Here is a 17,187-nt window from a genome sequence, read left to right on the forward strand (position 1 = left end):
TAGTCGTTTCATTCTCTCACAAGTGAATCCAGTTTAAAATCTTTGGATTTTATTTATTTATTTATTTTTGTGAGGAAGATTAGCCCTGAGCTAACATCTGTTGCCAATCCTCTTTTTTGTTGAGGAAGATTGGCCATGGGCTAACATCTGTGCCCATCTTCCTTTACTTTATGTGGGACCCTGCCGCAGCATGGCTTTGACAAGTGGTGTGTAGGTCTGCGCACGGGATCCGAACCTGTGAACCTCGGGCCGCCTAAGTGGAGCGCTTGAACTTAACCGCTATACCACCGGGCCGGCCTCTGAAATCTTTGGATTTTAAAGTGGCACATTGATAAGTATTTGAGACATTATCAAAAAAGAAGACTTCTCCTTGCCTTAATTTCAAATTAATTAAAATGTGTATTTTCTTTTATGTTTTTTTTTTTTTTGTTGGTGTTGTTTGTAAAGACATTCATTAGAGAAAATTCATTGTTGTTGTTACATGCCATCAAGTTGGCTCCAACTCCTGGCGACTCTATGAATGAATGATGTCTACAGTGTCCTGTCCTCAACAGCCCTCCTCAGCTTCAGTAGAATTGTGCGTATGGCTTCCTTTATGGAGTCAAGCCATCTCATATTTGGTCTTCCTCTTTTCCTGCTGTCTTCTGCTTTTTCCAGCATTATTGTCAGTAATTGTCAATTATTGAAAATTCATTATAAAATTATGATAAATAAAATTTTGAATTTTGTCTTGGCAAAAAGAAAATCAAAAGACAAGGTATGTAAAAGGTTACCTACTGGTAAAAAAAGAGCAAACAATCTAATAGAAGATTGAGTAAAGTATAAAAATAAATTCACAGAAAAGAAAGAACAAATAACCAATAAAAATAGGAAAAGATGCTTACCCTCATTAGTGAGTGTGGGAATACCGTTTTTTAGCTATTAGTTTGGCAAATATAGTGTCAAGTACCTGTGAGAATGGAGGAAATCCAATAGTCATGCGTTTGTGATAGGAATGTGAATCACTTTAACCATTTTGCAACTAAATCTGGTAGTGTCTATTAAATGTGTCTGCTTGTGTGTATGTGTATACATTTTTTTGACCAGTTTTGGAAATAAAAGTACCAGTAGATAATGATTTAAAAGTGGTTTTTGTGGCAAGAGAAACGGCAAAAAATGTAAAATCTCTCAAGAGGAGTGGTACATATATACTATGGAATATTGTGTAGCTGATACATGAATGAGGTAGATCTGTGTGATAACCTGGAGAGATTTTCATAATAAATTAAGGGAAAATAAAGCATTTTGCAAAATAACTTGTATAGTATGACTCTGTTTTTCTATTTAAAATAAACCTGTATATTTGAGATCATTTTGTTAATGAACAAAGATTCTACTGAGTAAACAATTGGCTTTATTCATGAATTGGGTAGCATCCCATCTAATAAATAGAAAGGCTCTCCAAGGAGTTGTACAAAACGGAGGGTTTTATAGGCCAAAATTGGACAGCATGAGAAAGTTATTAGCAAAAGAAAAGACAGGATTGTTTCAGGTAAGGTCACCTTTCTTTGGGGAAAGGCAGCAGGGGTCTTATCAGATAGATTACCTCACAAGTGTTGATCAGGAATTTCCAGACTGATTGGTTTAAGGTCACATTCCTGGGAGGGGTTGAAATTTCAATCAGGTCTTGGTTTGCTGTCCTGGAAGCAAATGACTCCATCTTGGGCCTGTTGTTTCTTTTTTTAACAATTTGTATGAGCCATAATGGTATGGCCGATTGTATACTTACCGAAGATTGTTGACGTTGTTCACCTCAGACAACTAGAATTGGCTAGTTGGGGAAGAGAAATATTTATTTGTTTCAATAGAGACTTTTGTCATTTAAAAAAAGAAAAAAGAGGAGCCGGCCCAGTGGTGTAGTGGTTAAGTTCGCACGCTCTGCTTCCTCGGCCCAGGGTTTGCAGGTTCGGATCCTGGGTGCGGACCTACGCACCACTTATCAAGCTGTGCCGTGGCAAGCGTCCCACATATAAAGTAGAGGAGGATGGGCACGGATGTTAGCCCTGGGCCAAGCTTCCCCAGAAAAAGACGAAGATTGGCAATGGATGTTAGCTCAGGGCTAATCTTCCTTACCCAAAAAGAAAAAAGATAAAAAGCAACAAAAGTTAGGAGGAAGGAAGAAAAGCCCTTGGAATCCCATTATTTGGGTGTACAGATATATATTTCTTTTCATAAATGGAAGAATACAATGCATGTTATTTTAAAGCCTTTAAAAACACTGTCATTTTTTAGCAGGTTCGTGATAGATATACGGATATGCTTATGTTTTAATTACTTTAGAAACCATCCAGACCACTTTAACACCTTTATTGAGATGTAATTGCCATAAAGTTAACATATACATATATAAAGCATTTGATTAGTTGTGACATTTATATACATTCATGAAACCATTACCACCATCAAGGTAATGAACATATTTATCACCCCAAAAAGTTTCCTCATGTGTGTCTATAAATCCCTCCATCCTGCACTACCCTCACCCCAGTAGCCAGGCAAACACTGATCTGCTTTCTGTCACTGTAGATTAGTTTGCATTTTTTAAGAATGTTATATAAGTGAAATCAGAAAGCATAAACTGTTTTGTCTGGCTGCTTTTGCTCAGCAGATTTATCCATATTGTTGTATATGTTAGTAGCTCATTTTTAAAATTGCTGATAACACTGTGGATGTACCACAGTTTGTTCACCTGTTGCTGGACATTGGGTTGTTTCCAGTTTGGGGCTATTACAAATAAAGTTGCTGTGAACATTCGTGTACAAGTCTTTGTATAGACATATGCTACCATTTCTCTTGAGTAAATACCTAGAAGTGGAATGCCTGGGTTATATGTAAGTGTATGTTTAATTTTTTAAGAAGCTGCAAACCATTTTCCAAGTACTTCTGTCATTTTATATCCCCATCAGCAATGTATAAGAATTTCACAGGCTATCCTTTTTCTGGTGAATTTCCTTTGCACCTTCTCCAAAAATATGTTGTGCATATTATATGTGGGTCTATTTCTGGATTCTCAATTTTTTTCCATTGATTTAGTTATCTTTCTTGATGCCAATACCACACTGTCATTACTGAGGCTTTTTAATAACTCTTGAAATCAGATAATATTATTAAGTCCTCCAACTTTATTCTTTTATTCAAACACATTTGGTTATTGTCAGTCCTTTAATTTCAAATATTAATTTTAGAATCAATTTTTTCCTACAGTTTTTTTCAAACAGCCTGCTGGAATTTGATTGGGTTTGTGTTGAGTTTATAGATAGAATTGACATCTTACAATGTTGAGTGTTCTGACCCATAAGCATGGTATATTTTGATATTTCTTTATATCTTCTTTAATTCTCTCAGCAATGTTTTAAAGTTTTTAATGTACAGGACTTTTGTAATTTTGTCAAATTCATATCTTTTGATGCTATTGTAAATGATATTTTTATTTCAATTTTTGATTTTTCATTACTGGTATATGGAAATACAGTAGGCTTTTTTTGGTCTTGTACTGTGCAACCGTGGTAAAATTCAGTTACTGATTTTGTTAGCGTTTTTTATAGATATTCCTTTGGATTTTCTATGTAAATGCTCGTGTCATTTCTGAAAAAAGACAATTTTACTTTAGTTTTAGTTTTTCTAACTAGATGCACCTTTTATTTCTTTTTCTTGACTTAATATACTAGGTAGAACCTCCAGAGCAATGTTAAATGGAAGTGGTGAAAGTAAACATTCTTGTCTTATTCCTGATCTCAGAAAGCATTCAGTCTTTCACTATTAAATATGTTAGCTGTAGTTTTTTGAATTGTCTGGTTGAAGAAGTTCTTTTTTATTCCTAATTTGCTGAGAGATTCGTTATTTCAATCAGGAATTCATATTGGATTTTATCAAATACTTTTCCTGCATTTCTTGAGACAATCATATGGTTTTCTTTTTTCGTTTATTTACTTGTTTGATATTACTTGGTATTTGAATATTAAGCCAGCTTTGCTTTGCTGGGATAATACTTGGTCATGAGATATTTTTCTTTTTATGTATTGTTGAATTTGATTTGCTGAAATTTTATTTCATTTTTTTTTACTTCTGGGTTCGTGAGGGATATTGGCCTATAGTTTTCCGGTAATTTTTATGTTTAGTTATCTGGTTAATGCTGACCTCATAGAATGAATTGATAAGTAGTCCCTCCTCTTCAGTATTCTGAAAAAGTTTGAGTAGAATTGATATTGTTTCTTTCTCAAATATTTGGTAGAATTGACCAGTGAAGCCATGAAAAAAATATGACCCATAATGAGAAAGTAAATCAATCAAAGCCCATTCATAACTGACATAATTATTAGAATTAGCAGATAAAAATCATTAAGTAGTTATTAAGTACAGTTATTATAACTGTATTTCACATATTCAAAAAGTAGTGACATGGAATTGACATAATTAGAAAAACATAGAACCAGTAGACAGAAAATTAGTGAGGCTATAGGAGACTTGAAGAGCACAATCAACTAACTTGATCTGACACTTAGTAAACACTCAAACAGTAGATGCACAAGTGCAAATGGCAAATTTACCAAGACAGACCATATTGTGGGTCATAAAACAGTTCTTAATAAATTTCAAAGGATTCAAGTCAAAGTGATTAAATTGGAAATCAGTAAGAAAAATATCTCTGGAGAATCCCCCAAACACTTGGAAATTAAATAACACACTTCTAAATAACTGAGGAGTCAAAGAAGAAATCAAAAGGGAAATTACAGAATACTTTGAACTGAATGAAAATGAAAACCCAAATCAAAATTTGTTATATTCATTTCTTGTTGCTGCCGTAACAAATCACCACAAACTTAGTGACTTAAAACAACACAAATTTATTATTTTACAGTTTTGGAGATAAGAAATCCAAAATTGGTTTCACTGGACTAAAATCAAGATATCAACAGATCTTTGATTCTTCTGGAGGCTCTATGAGAGAGAGTATTCCCTTGCTTTAAACATCTTTTAGGGGCTACCTACATTCCTGGGCTCAGGGCCCTTTCCTCCATCTTCAAAGCCTGTAGCTAAGCATCTTCAAATCTCTGATTCTTGTGCCTTCCTCCCACTTGTAAGGACCCTTCTGGTCATATTGGATCCACTGGGTTGATCCAAGATAATAGTTTCCCCAGTTCAAGATCCCTTAACTTAATCACATCTGCAAAGTCACTTTTGCCACGTAAGGTAACATATTCATAGGGTCAAGGGATTGGGAGGTGCATATCTTTGGTGGTACATTATTCTGCTTAAAACAGTACTTGGTGGCAGTTTATACCACTAAATGCCCATATTAGAAAAGAAAAATGGTCTCAAATTGTTGACCTCAGTTTCCAACTGAAGAAACTATTAAAAGAACAAATTATATGAGATAAATAAGGTTCAAGATCTAATGAAAAACATGATGACTGTAGTTGATAACAGTATATTGTATAATTGAAATTTGCTAAGAGAATAGAACTTAAATGTTCTCACCAAGAAAAAAAAAGATAAATATGTGAAGTGATGGATGTGTTAATTAACCAGACAGGGGGAATCTTTTCACAATATATGCATATATCAAATCACCACAATGTACGCTTTAAATATCTTACAATTTCATGTGTAAATTGTACCTCACTAAAGCTGAAATTTAAAAAAAAGCAAATTAAACCCAAAGGAAATAATAAAGATAATAGGGGAAATAAATGAAATAGAAAATGGGAAACAAATCCATAAAACTGAAAGGTAGTTATTGAGAACATCAATAAAATTAATAAACCTATGATTTGACTCTTACTTTGATGAAGTTTAATGTCAAAGCTGAAAGCAGGGGCCGGCCCGGTGGCGCAAGCGGTTAAGTGCGCGCGTTCCGCTGCGGCGGCCCGGGGTTCGCTGGTTCGGATCCCGGGCGCGCACCAACGCACTGCTTGGCAAGCCATGCTGTGGCGGCGTCCCATATAAAGTGGAGGAAGATGGGCACAGATGTTAGCCCAGGGCCGTCTTCCTCAGCAAAAAAAAAAGAGGAGGATTGGCGGATGTTAGCACAGGGCTGATCTCCTCACAAAAAAAAAAAAAAAAAGGTGAAAGCAAAAAATTTTAAATTGTGTTAATAGATGTATGTTTTTGGTAGAATTTAAGTCTAGACTCCTCATTTTCTTAAAGATTTTTTATTTATTCAGTTTTTTCCCCCCAAAGCCCCAGTAGATAGTTGTATGTCATAGGTTCACATCCTTCTAGTTGCTGTACGTGGGACTCGGCCTCACGTTGGACGGAGAAGTGGTGCCTCGGGGCGCTCCCGGGATCCGAACCCGGGCCGCCAGCGTCAGAGCGCACACACTTAACCGCTAAGCCACGGAGCCGGCCCTCCTCATTTTCTTATACTTACTTTTTTTGGTTCCAGTGCTAGGCGCTGGGGAGATTAGCTTACACTATTCAAGGTTCTGTGAAGCAATCATAGAGCGAAAAACCTATTTTTAACATATAATGGGAAGCATAATTGCCAAACCGTGAATACATTTCAGATAGCAACTCCTGAGCAGATGCTGGAAAACACTGAGCTCTTACTCTCTAGTGTTTCTTTTGGTTGACATCTTTCAATGACCCATCATTCTTACATATTTTATCACCATTGTTATTCTTTTCCAGTTTATTTACATTTCCGTTTTGAAAACTTACCCTTTCTCACCTGGGTTTCTGCTTTGTTCTGCCCCAGTTTCTTAGATAAATCATCAGATTTTTCTAGAGTCTCATGAGGATCTGTGGAAGAAGGAAAAGGACAAGATAGAATCCCCAGCCTCAAGAAACTCTAAACAAAATTCTTGAGTGTGATGTAATCAGAATTATTTAGTGCCAACTTTTCAGATTTCAAAGCCAGGAGAAAAAAAAGTAAAATGTGAAAAGATGAGAGGAAAGAGAAGGGATTAGAACTGGGTGTTAAGAGTGGGAACTCTCGCTGAAAGTTCCATTATTGGAACATTCTACTCTTTATGTACAACCCTGTGACGGTGCACTTGGGTGGGCCTTTACCTTACCAGTAGTGAAGTACCTATTTTTAATATTATCTTCAGAGCATCTTAGTTTTGTGTCACTTCAGTCGTGAGACCTAGACTCTGGATGCATTCATCTCAAGTCTTGGAGCTAAGGAGTTGATGTGATATTCCAAAAGAGTAGAGAGCTAGAAGGGCGACTTTTTACAATCTAGAGTCTCTTACCAGGATTTTATGTGGCTACAAGATCTTCAGCTGGTCTGCTCATTTCAGGCACTTCCAGACCATCTTGGGGGAAAAAAAAATCTCCTATCAGCTCAGGAAATCCTTTCCACAAATGTAGGAACAAAGAAGATAGTTTTATTATTGAATAAGCATTAAGAGAGAAATGAGCATCAAAGGCAACCCGGTAATGAGATTGCAGACAGGGAAATCTCACTTTTTGATCAAGGCAGGCAGATACAATCCATTATATACTTATTCTCAAGATAATGATAATTTGTCCTCATGGAGCTGAACTGTACCCAGCACCGTTGCTATTATATGTAATTCATCCTAAATTCTCCTGGTATTTGAGTTGTCCATCTGTTAGTCAGTTTGCCTTTATCCAAAGGAAAAATTAAACTTTTCATATGTTTATGACAAGTAGGTAGTTAAAGGAGCCAGTTGCCTAGGTGAAACTCCCATTGTGACTGGCAGAGAGATGGCTCTCAGACCCTTAAGAAAAACATTCCTGAGTTGTAAAGCTGGCAGAAGGCTTCTTTAGCTTTTAAAAGATCTGCACATATATCAAAGGGATAGAGGAAGGATTTAAAATTACAAGCTTTCTTTAGGCAAAGATCTAAGAAAAGGGAGAGTGGAAAAGGTCTGTTTCCTTTTTGGCACCAGAAAACACTGAATTCTTTTTTTTAATCATTACAGTTTACTTGGGCATCTATCTACCTGACTAGTGAAGAAGTAAGTAATAAAGAAGAAATGATCTAGTAAAGAGAAGCAGTATTAAGTTTCCAACATGATATCTTTAGTAAAAGGGTTTTTTTGGATTATTATATAGCATAGCTAGTAGAATACATTGGGATTAAAAAGTTACCTGTCACGTGTAATCACCTCTTTCACATTCTTTTAACTTATTTGGGATGATGATGTTTCTATTTTTTAGTACCAAACTAATGCTCTCGAAAAGCCCCATGAGTTCTCCAGTTCCTCTGAAGGTCAAAAAGCGTGAGCAAAATTATAACATTCTCATAAATTTAACATGTTAAATTATGACATAATTGTAGTGTTATAATTACAAGTAAAATTAACACATTGAAAAAAATTTATTCCAACAGTATTTTTATGAAGAGCAGTCTGGCCTAAAATCTAGAATGAAACACCTCCACTTCAGACATAAAAGACAAAACAAGATTGAAACAATGAATGAATTTCTCCCAATTTTAAATTATTGTGGTAAACATTGAGGGATAGAGAAAAGCCATTCATTGTTCAAATATGTAGGCTGTGTATTAGCATTAAACTTTTCTTCGTTTCCTTCTAGTCTTTACATAAATATTTTACATGGTTATAAATGTAATGTGGGTATAATTTTTTATTTTGCCTTTTTTCTTTTGTAACCTTAACCTAAACTGGTTTTTAAAATCTTAGCCTAAAGCCAAATCCTTGCTACTAGAAGTAGCTCCTAAAAATCTTTGCTGTGACTTGATCCTGGTCAGTAGATATGAAACTTCAGCAATTTAATTCCATGTTAATGTGGACTTTTTAAAGACTAGTCATGAAGGTTTTCTCTCTTCTATTTACTCTTGATTTAATTTTTTTTTGATGAGGAAGTTTTGCCTTGAGCTAACATCTGTCACCACTCTTCCTCTTTTTTGCTGCTTGAGGAAGATTCACCCTGAGCTAACATCTGTGCCAGTTGTCTTCTATTTTGTATGTAGGTTGCCACCACAGCCTGGCGGCCGACGAGTAGTGTAGGTCCACACCCCGGAACCAACCCCAGGCCTCTGAAGTGGAGCACGCCAAACTTAACCAATAGGCCATGGGGCTGGCCCCTAAAATAGCTTAATTTTTATTTTATTTATTTTTTTGTAGATTTTTAAAAAATTATTTATTTATTTATTTTTCCCCCAAAGCCCCAGTAGATAGTTGTATGTTGTAGCTGCACATCCTTCTAGTTGCTGTATGTGGGACGCGGCCTCAGCATGGCCAGAGAAGCGGTGCGTCGGTGCGTGCCCGGGATCCGAACCCGGGCCCCCAGCAGCGGAGCGCACGCACTTAACCGCTAAGCCACGGGGTCGGCCCTAACTTAATTTTTAAAATGATGTACTTCTAGCCCTTTTATAGTTCCTCACTGCCTATTATATATTTTTTAACTTTCTCTCTTTTTTTCCTTTCATTTTTTTTTTTTCTTCCCCAAAGCCCCAGTAGATAGTTGTATGTCAAAGTTGTACATCCTTCTAGTTGCTGTATGTGGGACGCGGCCTCAGCATGGCCAGAGAAGTGGTGCGTCGGTGTGCGCCTGGGATCCGAACCCAGGCCGCTACTGCGGCAGCGGAGCCCGCACACTTAACCGCTAAGCCACGCAGCCGGCCCTGATTTGCTTGCTTTCAAATTATCCTTTTCAAATACTAATCTATGAACTTTTTACCACCTTAATCAAAATCGAGCAGATTGAATATATAGGGATTTTGACAAAGTTCATTTTTAGGACAGTTTCTACTGAAGGAGCAAAACTATAAATGTTTAAATTCTTGTTTGCAGTTCACTTAAAAAAATATTTGAGGGCAGGACCCGTGGCTTAGTGGTTAAGTGCGGGCGCTCCGCTACTGGAGGCCGAGGTTTGGATCTCAGGCGCGCACTGACACACAGCTTCTCTGGCCATGCTGAGGCCACGTCCCACATACAGCAACTAGAAGGATGTACAGCTATGACATACAACTATGTACTGGGGCTTTGGGGGAAAAAAAGGAGGAGGATTGGCAATAGATGTTAGCTCAGAGCCGGTCTTCCTCAGCAAAAAAGCAGAGGATTAGTACAGATGTTAGCTCAGGGCTGATCTTCCTCACACACACACAAAAATATTTGATAAAATAAATACATGATATGCATACAATTATGTTTTTTATTTTTTTTATTTATTTATTTATTTATTTTTTAAATTTTATTTATTTATTTATTTTCCGCCCCAAAGCCCCAGTAGATAGTTGTATGTCATAGCTGCACATCCTTCTAGCTGCTGCATGTGGGACGCGGCCTCAGCATAGCCGGAGAAGCGGTGTGTCGGTGCGCGCCCGGCATCCGAACCCAGGCCGCCAGCAGCGGAGTGCACGCACTTAACCGCTAAGCCACGGGGCCGGCCCTATAATTATGTTTTTTAAATGCCAGGAAGAAAATACGCCAAAATGTTCACAATATCTCAGAGATACATTTTTTTCAACTTTATATCTGTCTGTACTTTCTAAGTGTTCTTCAATGGATATATCTTACTTTTTATGAATCGAAAAAAAAATGTTATAAATATTTTTCATAAAAAAGCCTGCATGTTGGAGAGTATGTAAATAAGCTAACCATTTCCATCCTTCTGTATTAAATTTTAACCCTCCAGCCTCCCTCTCCCTGTTTTTTGGAATTTCTCTAAGTCTTAAGGTGAATGACAGTCTCTGTACATGCAGGAAATGTGACTGACAGGACTAAAAGAAGAAAGAGAATAATCTAGATATAGGAATATCATTATGCCAGTGACAGCTGTAATGTTTGTGATTCTTGTTCTTACTATGCAACATTTCTGACATCTCTCAGAGTCAGGATTTCAGACTAGAAACCATGACTTAATTTCTTGGAGTTTCTACAAGTGCTGATACTCTTGCAAAGAAAGAGAGAATATATGTTCTAGATTATTTTTTTACACAGAGTGGTTTCTCAGGATGCATTGTATCCCTGTCTCTTAACTACTCTTGATTCTTCTATCCCAGTATGAGCTACCATTTTATGTAATAGTTTATTTCAGTATTCTAACTGCCTTAGGCTTTAGGGAAGAGTATTTTTGCAAACTTACTTGGGTTTAATAGAACTCAATAAATTTATGAATCATCTATATTATCCCTTTTACTCCCAGTCTAGCAGTTATCTTCTAGGTTGCACAGGGATAGGTTGTTAGCTCTTCATTTGTGCGAGTTACAACTTGACTCCAATGGAGCCTAATATAAAAAGTAAATGAAAAATAACGGACTCTTCCACTTGCAGGGATGACTTGTCAGGCATCTTAACAGATATCAGAAAAATGTGACTGCATTGTGCTTTCTTTTTGAAAATACAGTCATTGCCAGTCATAACAGTTTTGGTGTGGCACAATTATCTGGAGTTTATATTTCATTCATGGGATGCAAGTTGAAAGTGGGAACATTTCTTTTTTTTTTTTAAAGATTTTATTTATTTATCCCCCGCCCCCACCCCAAGCCCCAGTAGATAGTTGTATGTCATAGCTGCACATCCTTCTAGTTGCTGTATGTGGGACGCGGACCCAGCATGGCCAGAGAAGCAGTGCGTCGGTGCGCGCCCGGGATCTGAACCCGGACCGACAGCAGCGGAGCGCGTGCACTTAACCGCTAAGCCACGGGGCTGGCCCGGGAACGTGTCTAACTTGATACAGTCCTTGACATAAATTCTAAATACATGTCAGAGAGAAGACAGAGAATATTCCTAAAACCCAACGTCTAAACTTGTCTGTGTCCCCAATATTTTTCTGAATTTATACATTAGTTGTTTCATAAAAAGAGCTCTGAAGAACAACGTGATTTTTCTGCCAATAATGTAAAAATTTGCAAAAATCTTGAAATCATGGTATTGCTTTTTTGTTTGCATTTACCTATTTTATATTTTATTTTATTTTATTTATTTTTTTATTTTTTTGTGAGGAGGTCAGCCCTGTGCTAACATCTGCCAATCCTCCTCTTTTTTTTGCTGAGGAAGACTGGCCCTGGGCTAACATCCGTGCCCATCTTCCTCCACTTTATGTGGGACGCCACCACAGCATGGCTTGCCAAGCAGTGCGTTGGTGCCTACCCGGGATCTGAACCGGCGAACCCCGGGCCGCCGCAGCGGAGTGCGCGCACTTAACTGCTTGCGCCACTGGGCTGGCCCCTACCTATTTTATATTTTAGAGTAGTAGAAATTAAATGTGCCTAAAAGAGTTTAGTTCTTATGCAAGGAGGGTGTGGGCTGCTTTAGTTATCTCTAAATTAACGTAATTATGAATCTCACACAGATGTTGTCACTTGTCCTGTGGTGCTTTAATACAAGACAAAGAGGAAAGAATCTATGTCTTTGTCTCAGGAATGTCAGTAATACCTTTTTTACATAGAGCTGCTATTATTTCTTCGGTCAACAAATTTGAGTGCCTACCCTGTGCAAGAAACTTTGCTTGGCACTATGGATGATGCCTTGAAGAATATTTTAAGTACAAGAATAACCTAGTCAAGTCAGTTATTTAGAAAGGCTGTTATTCAGCATTGTAGATGATGTGTTAAGAATCAGAGGCAAGGGGCCGGCCCTGTGGCTTGGTGGTTAAGTGCGCGCGCTGCAATGCTGGTGGCCCGGGTTTGGATCCCGGGTGCACATCGAGGCACCACTTCTCCGTCCATCCTGAGGCCGAGTCCCACATACAGCAACTAGAAGGATGTGCAGCTATGACATACAACTATCTACTGGGGCTTTGGGGGGAAAAAATTAAATAAATAAAATCTTTAAAAAAAATTAAAAAAAAAAGAATCAGAGGCAAAGAATTAAGAGACTATCTCATAGTTAAATCAGTGCAGTAATAAGTGCCTAATCTAAGGTGTAGACATTGGAATGGACTGGAAAGGAAAGAACAAATCTGAGACAGTGTCTTAAATTTAATTCCCTTATTCTAGCTGATTCAGTATTAATTGTCCTTTAAATTAGGAAGTCAGTGTCTCTGTCTCTTTCTGTGTTTGTCCCTCCCTTCTTCTTTGCTCCCTGCCTCTTCTTCTTCCCATTCTAGCACACTGAAATTTTACCGTACCTCCCCACCGGTAAAGGTAGAAGGGGGATGTATATCACAGTCTCACTAGGCACTAGGTATGTATGTATCTATATTCACTTTTAAAAGGACTGGAGTGTCTCCTCAAGAGGTATGTGCTTTCTCTCACTTCTTTTTGTGAATTACTGCTTTCAGTCAAAACTTTAAATAGCCAGTTGAACAGAGTGAGTAACAATTCCTGCTGTGTAAGTAGCTGTTTTTTAAAAAGCATGTTAGATGTATTATGTTTCCAATGGAAGAAATGTTTTGTTTAGTGTTTTGGGGTTGGGTACATTTGATACATTCTTTAAAAGAAAAGTTTATCTATGGCTTTGGTTTTTGCTGTTTATAGGAAACTGCTCCTGAGTTTAAGATTTTATTTATTTATTTTTCCCCCAAAACCCCAGTACATAGTTGTCTGTCATAGCTGCACATCCTTCTAGTTGCTGTATGTGGGACGCGGCCTCAGCATGGCTGGAGGAGTGGTGCCTCGGTGCGCACCCGGGATCCGAACCCGGGCCGCCGGCAGCGGAGCGCACGCACTTAACCGCTAAGCCACGGGGCCGGCCCATGCTCCTGAGTTTATATTTGATCCCAAGGAATCCTCCAGAAAGTAGTCTTCCCTCTTCCATGAATGGAATTTAGAGCTGAGTTCATGCATATTGAAATAAAATTTAAAATAAAATGTATAGGTTCCCAAAACTCTATGACTCTTTAAAAAGGATTCTGCTATGCAAGCAGAATTAATCACAAGCATTTTGGAGAGATGCACATAAAACAGACTGGTTATATAAAATCAGAAGATCCATAAAAAATGAAAAGAGACCACTACGTACGTATATACGTAAATATACATATAAACCTACCCACAGTTACCGTAATCTGATTTCTGTACTTTGAGAAAATGTTTTTACTTTGAGTAGGCCACAAAGGAAGAATAACAGCAGTTTAATAACGTTTTCGTGTTTATTGTGGTCCCTGAGGGACAGGATAAAGAAAAATTGGTTTGAGATATGTATAACAAAGGAGGTTTACAGAGTATTTTTTTATGATGGTGCAGTATTTTGAGAAGAGTGTTAAATGTCTCCTTTTCCTTGTTCCCAATGTTTTTGGGAAAAATTTCAGGCTTTCCCAGAGAGATTGGTTGGTTTAGTCTCAATGGATGATCTTGTGTTTCTGTATTCTCTGGGGCATCAGCTTAGATGGTACTCTTCAGCTTTGGTTTATTCACTTTTGATACAAGTGTCTATATTTATTAAGTGACCTTTCTTTGACTCTTCTCTCTACCTGTCTGCCTATAATATAATACCTCACTTCCATTTATTGACTCATGCGTTGCCTTTTAATATGTTCTGTTTGTTATCTGATGTTTAAATTGTACATCTAAGGGTTGAATGATTTTGTGAAATTTGTAAGTCAAATGACTTTTTAAAAATTCTTTGTAAGCTTACTTTTCCATCTAGAACTTCTGATACAATATAATAATTTAGTAAAAATTATCTGTTTTCTTTCTTAATTTTCACCCCAGCAGTATGAACATTGAGGCCAACGGTATTGATCTGAAATGAGAAATGAATGTTGTAGAAGTGCTGCCTATCTAATGAAATCTTAATCAAAGTCTTCTTTTATTGTCTAGAAAGCTTAAAAAAACAGAATCTGGAATTTAATTTCTTTTGTCACTTAAAGGAAACTTAGGTATCATCATCTAATCTCACTCTTACACTTTATAGTTGAATGTAGTTGAATATCCAGTATAGTTGAATAAACCTGGGAAGTGTGACTTGCTTAAGATCACATAATTGATTAACAATAGAAGCAGACCTAGAACTGTCTGGTAGGCCAGTTTCTTATAGAGATACTCACCACATACTGAATTACATGCCTAGGTAGGTCCTAACCATGAAATTGGAAGAACCTAGGCCACTGGTTGGAAGGCTCTTATGAGCTGATGTGAACAATTTGTGCCTAGGACATTTGCCGTTAAATCTCTGGGCCACAACTACACAGTTGTTCACTTTATCATCCGTCTATCTCCTCAGTATGGATGAAGCCCTCTTTTGTTCTCCTAAATTTGAATATGGGTATCATTTAGACCTAATATTTCCAAACATGACTTCCCTGTGGGACGTAATGGGCCTGATCTTGTATTTCAGCTCAGACAGCTGTAACTGCACCAAAGATGTGGAAGAAACCAAAAGATCGGACGCGAACCACTGAAGAGATGTTAGAGGCAGAATTGGAGGTAAGGGGCAGCAGGAAATCTCTTTAACTCACCTTCAGAGCAGTGGTGCCATTTCCTAAGACAAGTGTGGGTTTATACCTCTTTCTTGAGATACTGTTTTCTGAGCAAAACTTGATATATGAAGCTTAGTGTCTGATTTTTTTCAAGTCTACTTACAGAATTTAAAAGATTTTTAGGGCCGGCCCCGTGGCTTGGTGGTTAAGTGAGCGCGCTCCACTGCTGGTGACCCGGGTTCGGATCCCGGGCTCGCACCGACGCGCTGCTTCTCCGGCCACGCTGAGGCCGCGTCCCACATACAGCAACTAGAAGGATGTGCAGCTATGACATACAACTATCTACTGGGGCTTTGGGGGGAAAAAATAAATAAATAAAATCTTTAAAAAAAAAAAAAGATTTTTAATAGCATGTTCAATTTCATTGAATTCTTAAGTTATTGTTTAATTTTTGTTTAACCCCTCTGTCCTCTCAATTGAATTTTTCTTTATATTAAGCAGATGGAAAGACTAATCGGGTAAAGAAAAATGGAGACAGTTTTTTCAAATTCCTATTAGCGATGGTGGTAGAAATCATTGGATACATTTTAGGGAAATTCATTTTGAATCTGTCATCTTTTAACTGGATCCCAGTAACATAACTTTTCTCATATGATTTATTCATTTGAACTAAGCCATGCCAGATTTTGCTGTAGGTTACAGCATACCAGGTCCAGGAGATAATGTAAGGAAGGACCTTGTTAGGTCAGATTTAGTCCTAAGGAGTGCTCTAACAATTTCATAGTCTGTAATCTCAATATCCTTAGTGTTAAGTACTGAAGCTTGTAAATGAAGAGTAGTATAAATAATCTGTACATTGCTCTTTTCTTTTTGAACTCTTCTTTTGTCTACTTAATTAAAATAATTTTTATTGAATGTTTAAAATGATAATGTTAAAATGTAGAAATTATTTTGAAATAAATGCATTTATTTCGTAAGACTTTTCTATCTAGTTATAATTCTTACCCTCTTCAAGCAGCTCACAGTACCACTTCATTACTTCCCCATGTCCTGTCATTGCTCTTACATGATGCTCCATTGATGTCACAGTTAGTCCCATAGCAGCCACTCAAATGTTGCATGGGTGTGATTTCGTTGTGGTTATCAGGGGGTAAGAATTGGCAGTAAATTATAGAGGTGCAAATAGTTCCTGTACTCTTCTTGTAGCTGAACAAGAAAATGTTGCTCCTACAGAGAATAAAATACCTTCTAGAGGCAGGGAAATCACATACATTCTTGGTATGGCTGTAAGAGCTTCATAAACTGATTTCTCTTTGGATTTAGCTGGTTTTTTTTGTTGTTGTTGTTCTGTTATACTTAATATTCCTTTGCACTGTGGCTAGATTTCTAAACATTATTGAATATTAAATGGGTAGGCCACCACTCCTGTGCCTTCAAATATTCATCCTATTCTTTAGAGTAGGGGTTGGCAAACTTTTCCTATAATGGTCCAGATAGTAAATAGTTTAGGCTTTGTGGACTGTATGATCCCTGTCATAATTTCTTAACTCTGCTGTGTTAGCCCGGAAGCAGCTGTAGACAATGTGTATGTAAATGAATGAGTGTGGCTATATTCCAGTAAAACATTATTGATGGACATTGCAATTTGTATTTCACATAATATTCATGTGTCCTTAAATATTCTTCTTTGGAATATTTTTCAAAAATTACAAGTGTGAAAACCATCCTTACCTTGCACACACACAAAACAGATGATGAGCCATATTTGGCCCACAAGCCATAGTTTGCTAAAACCTTCATTAGATTGTTATTCCTCATACATGGGAACTGTTTTGACTCATTTTCAACCAGTCACTTTTTTCTTAACCTTATAGTTTAAAAGTATAGTAAAAAGATATTTGGTCGTTT

At 37.3% G+C, this 17,187-nt stretch overlaps 1 protein-coding gene across 16 annotated transcripts in view; it reads left to right on the forward strand.

Annotated features, from left to right (window-relative positions):
* Window positions 1-17,187, forward strand: part of EIF4G3 (eukaryotic translation initiation factor 4 gamma 3) — a 351,740-nt gene that overhangs the window by 240,525 nt on the left and 94,028 nt on the right. For all 16 annotated transcript variants that reach the window (XM_087446641.1, XM_087446642.1, XM_087446643.1 and 13 more), the window contains one exon: window positions 15,198-15,286. In XM_087446641.1, coding sequence (XP_087302767.1) covers window positions 15,198-15,286 — 89 coding nt within the window. The remainder of the gene's footprint in view (window positions 1-15,197; window positions 15,287-17,187) is intronic.

This window comes from Ceratotherium simum, chromosome 22 (assembly GCF_057802395.1).
Source record: "Ceratotherium simum simum isolate JZ-2026a chromosome 22, ASM5780239v1, whole genome shotgun sequence".
Lineage (NCBI taxonomy): Eukaryota > Metazoa > Chordata > Mammalia > Perissodactyla > Rhinocerotidae > Ceratotherium > Ceratotherium simum.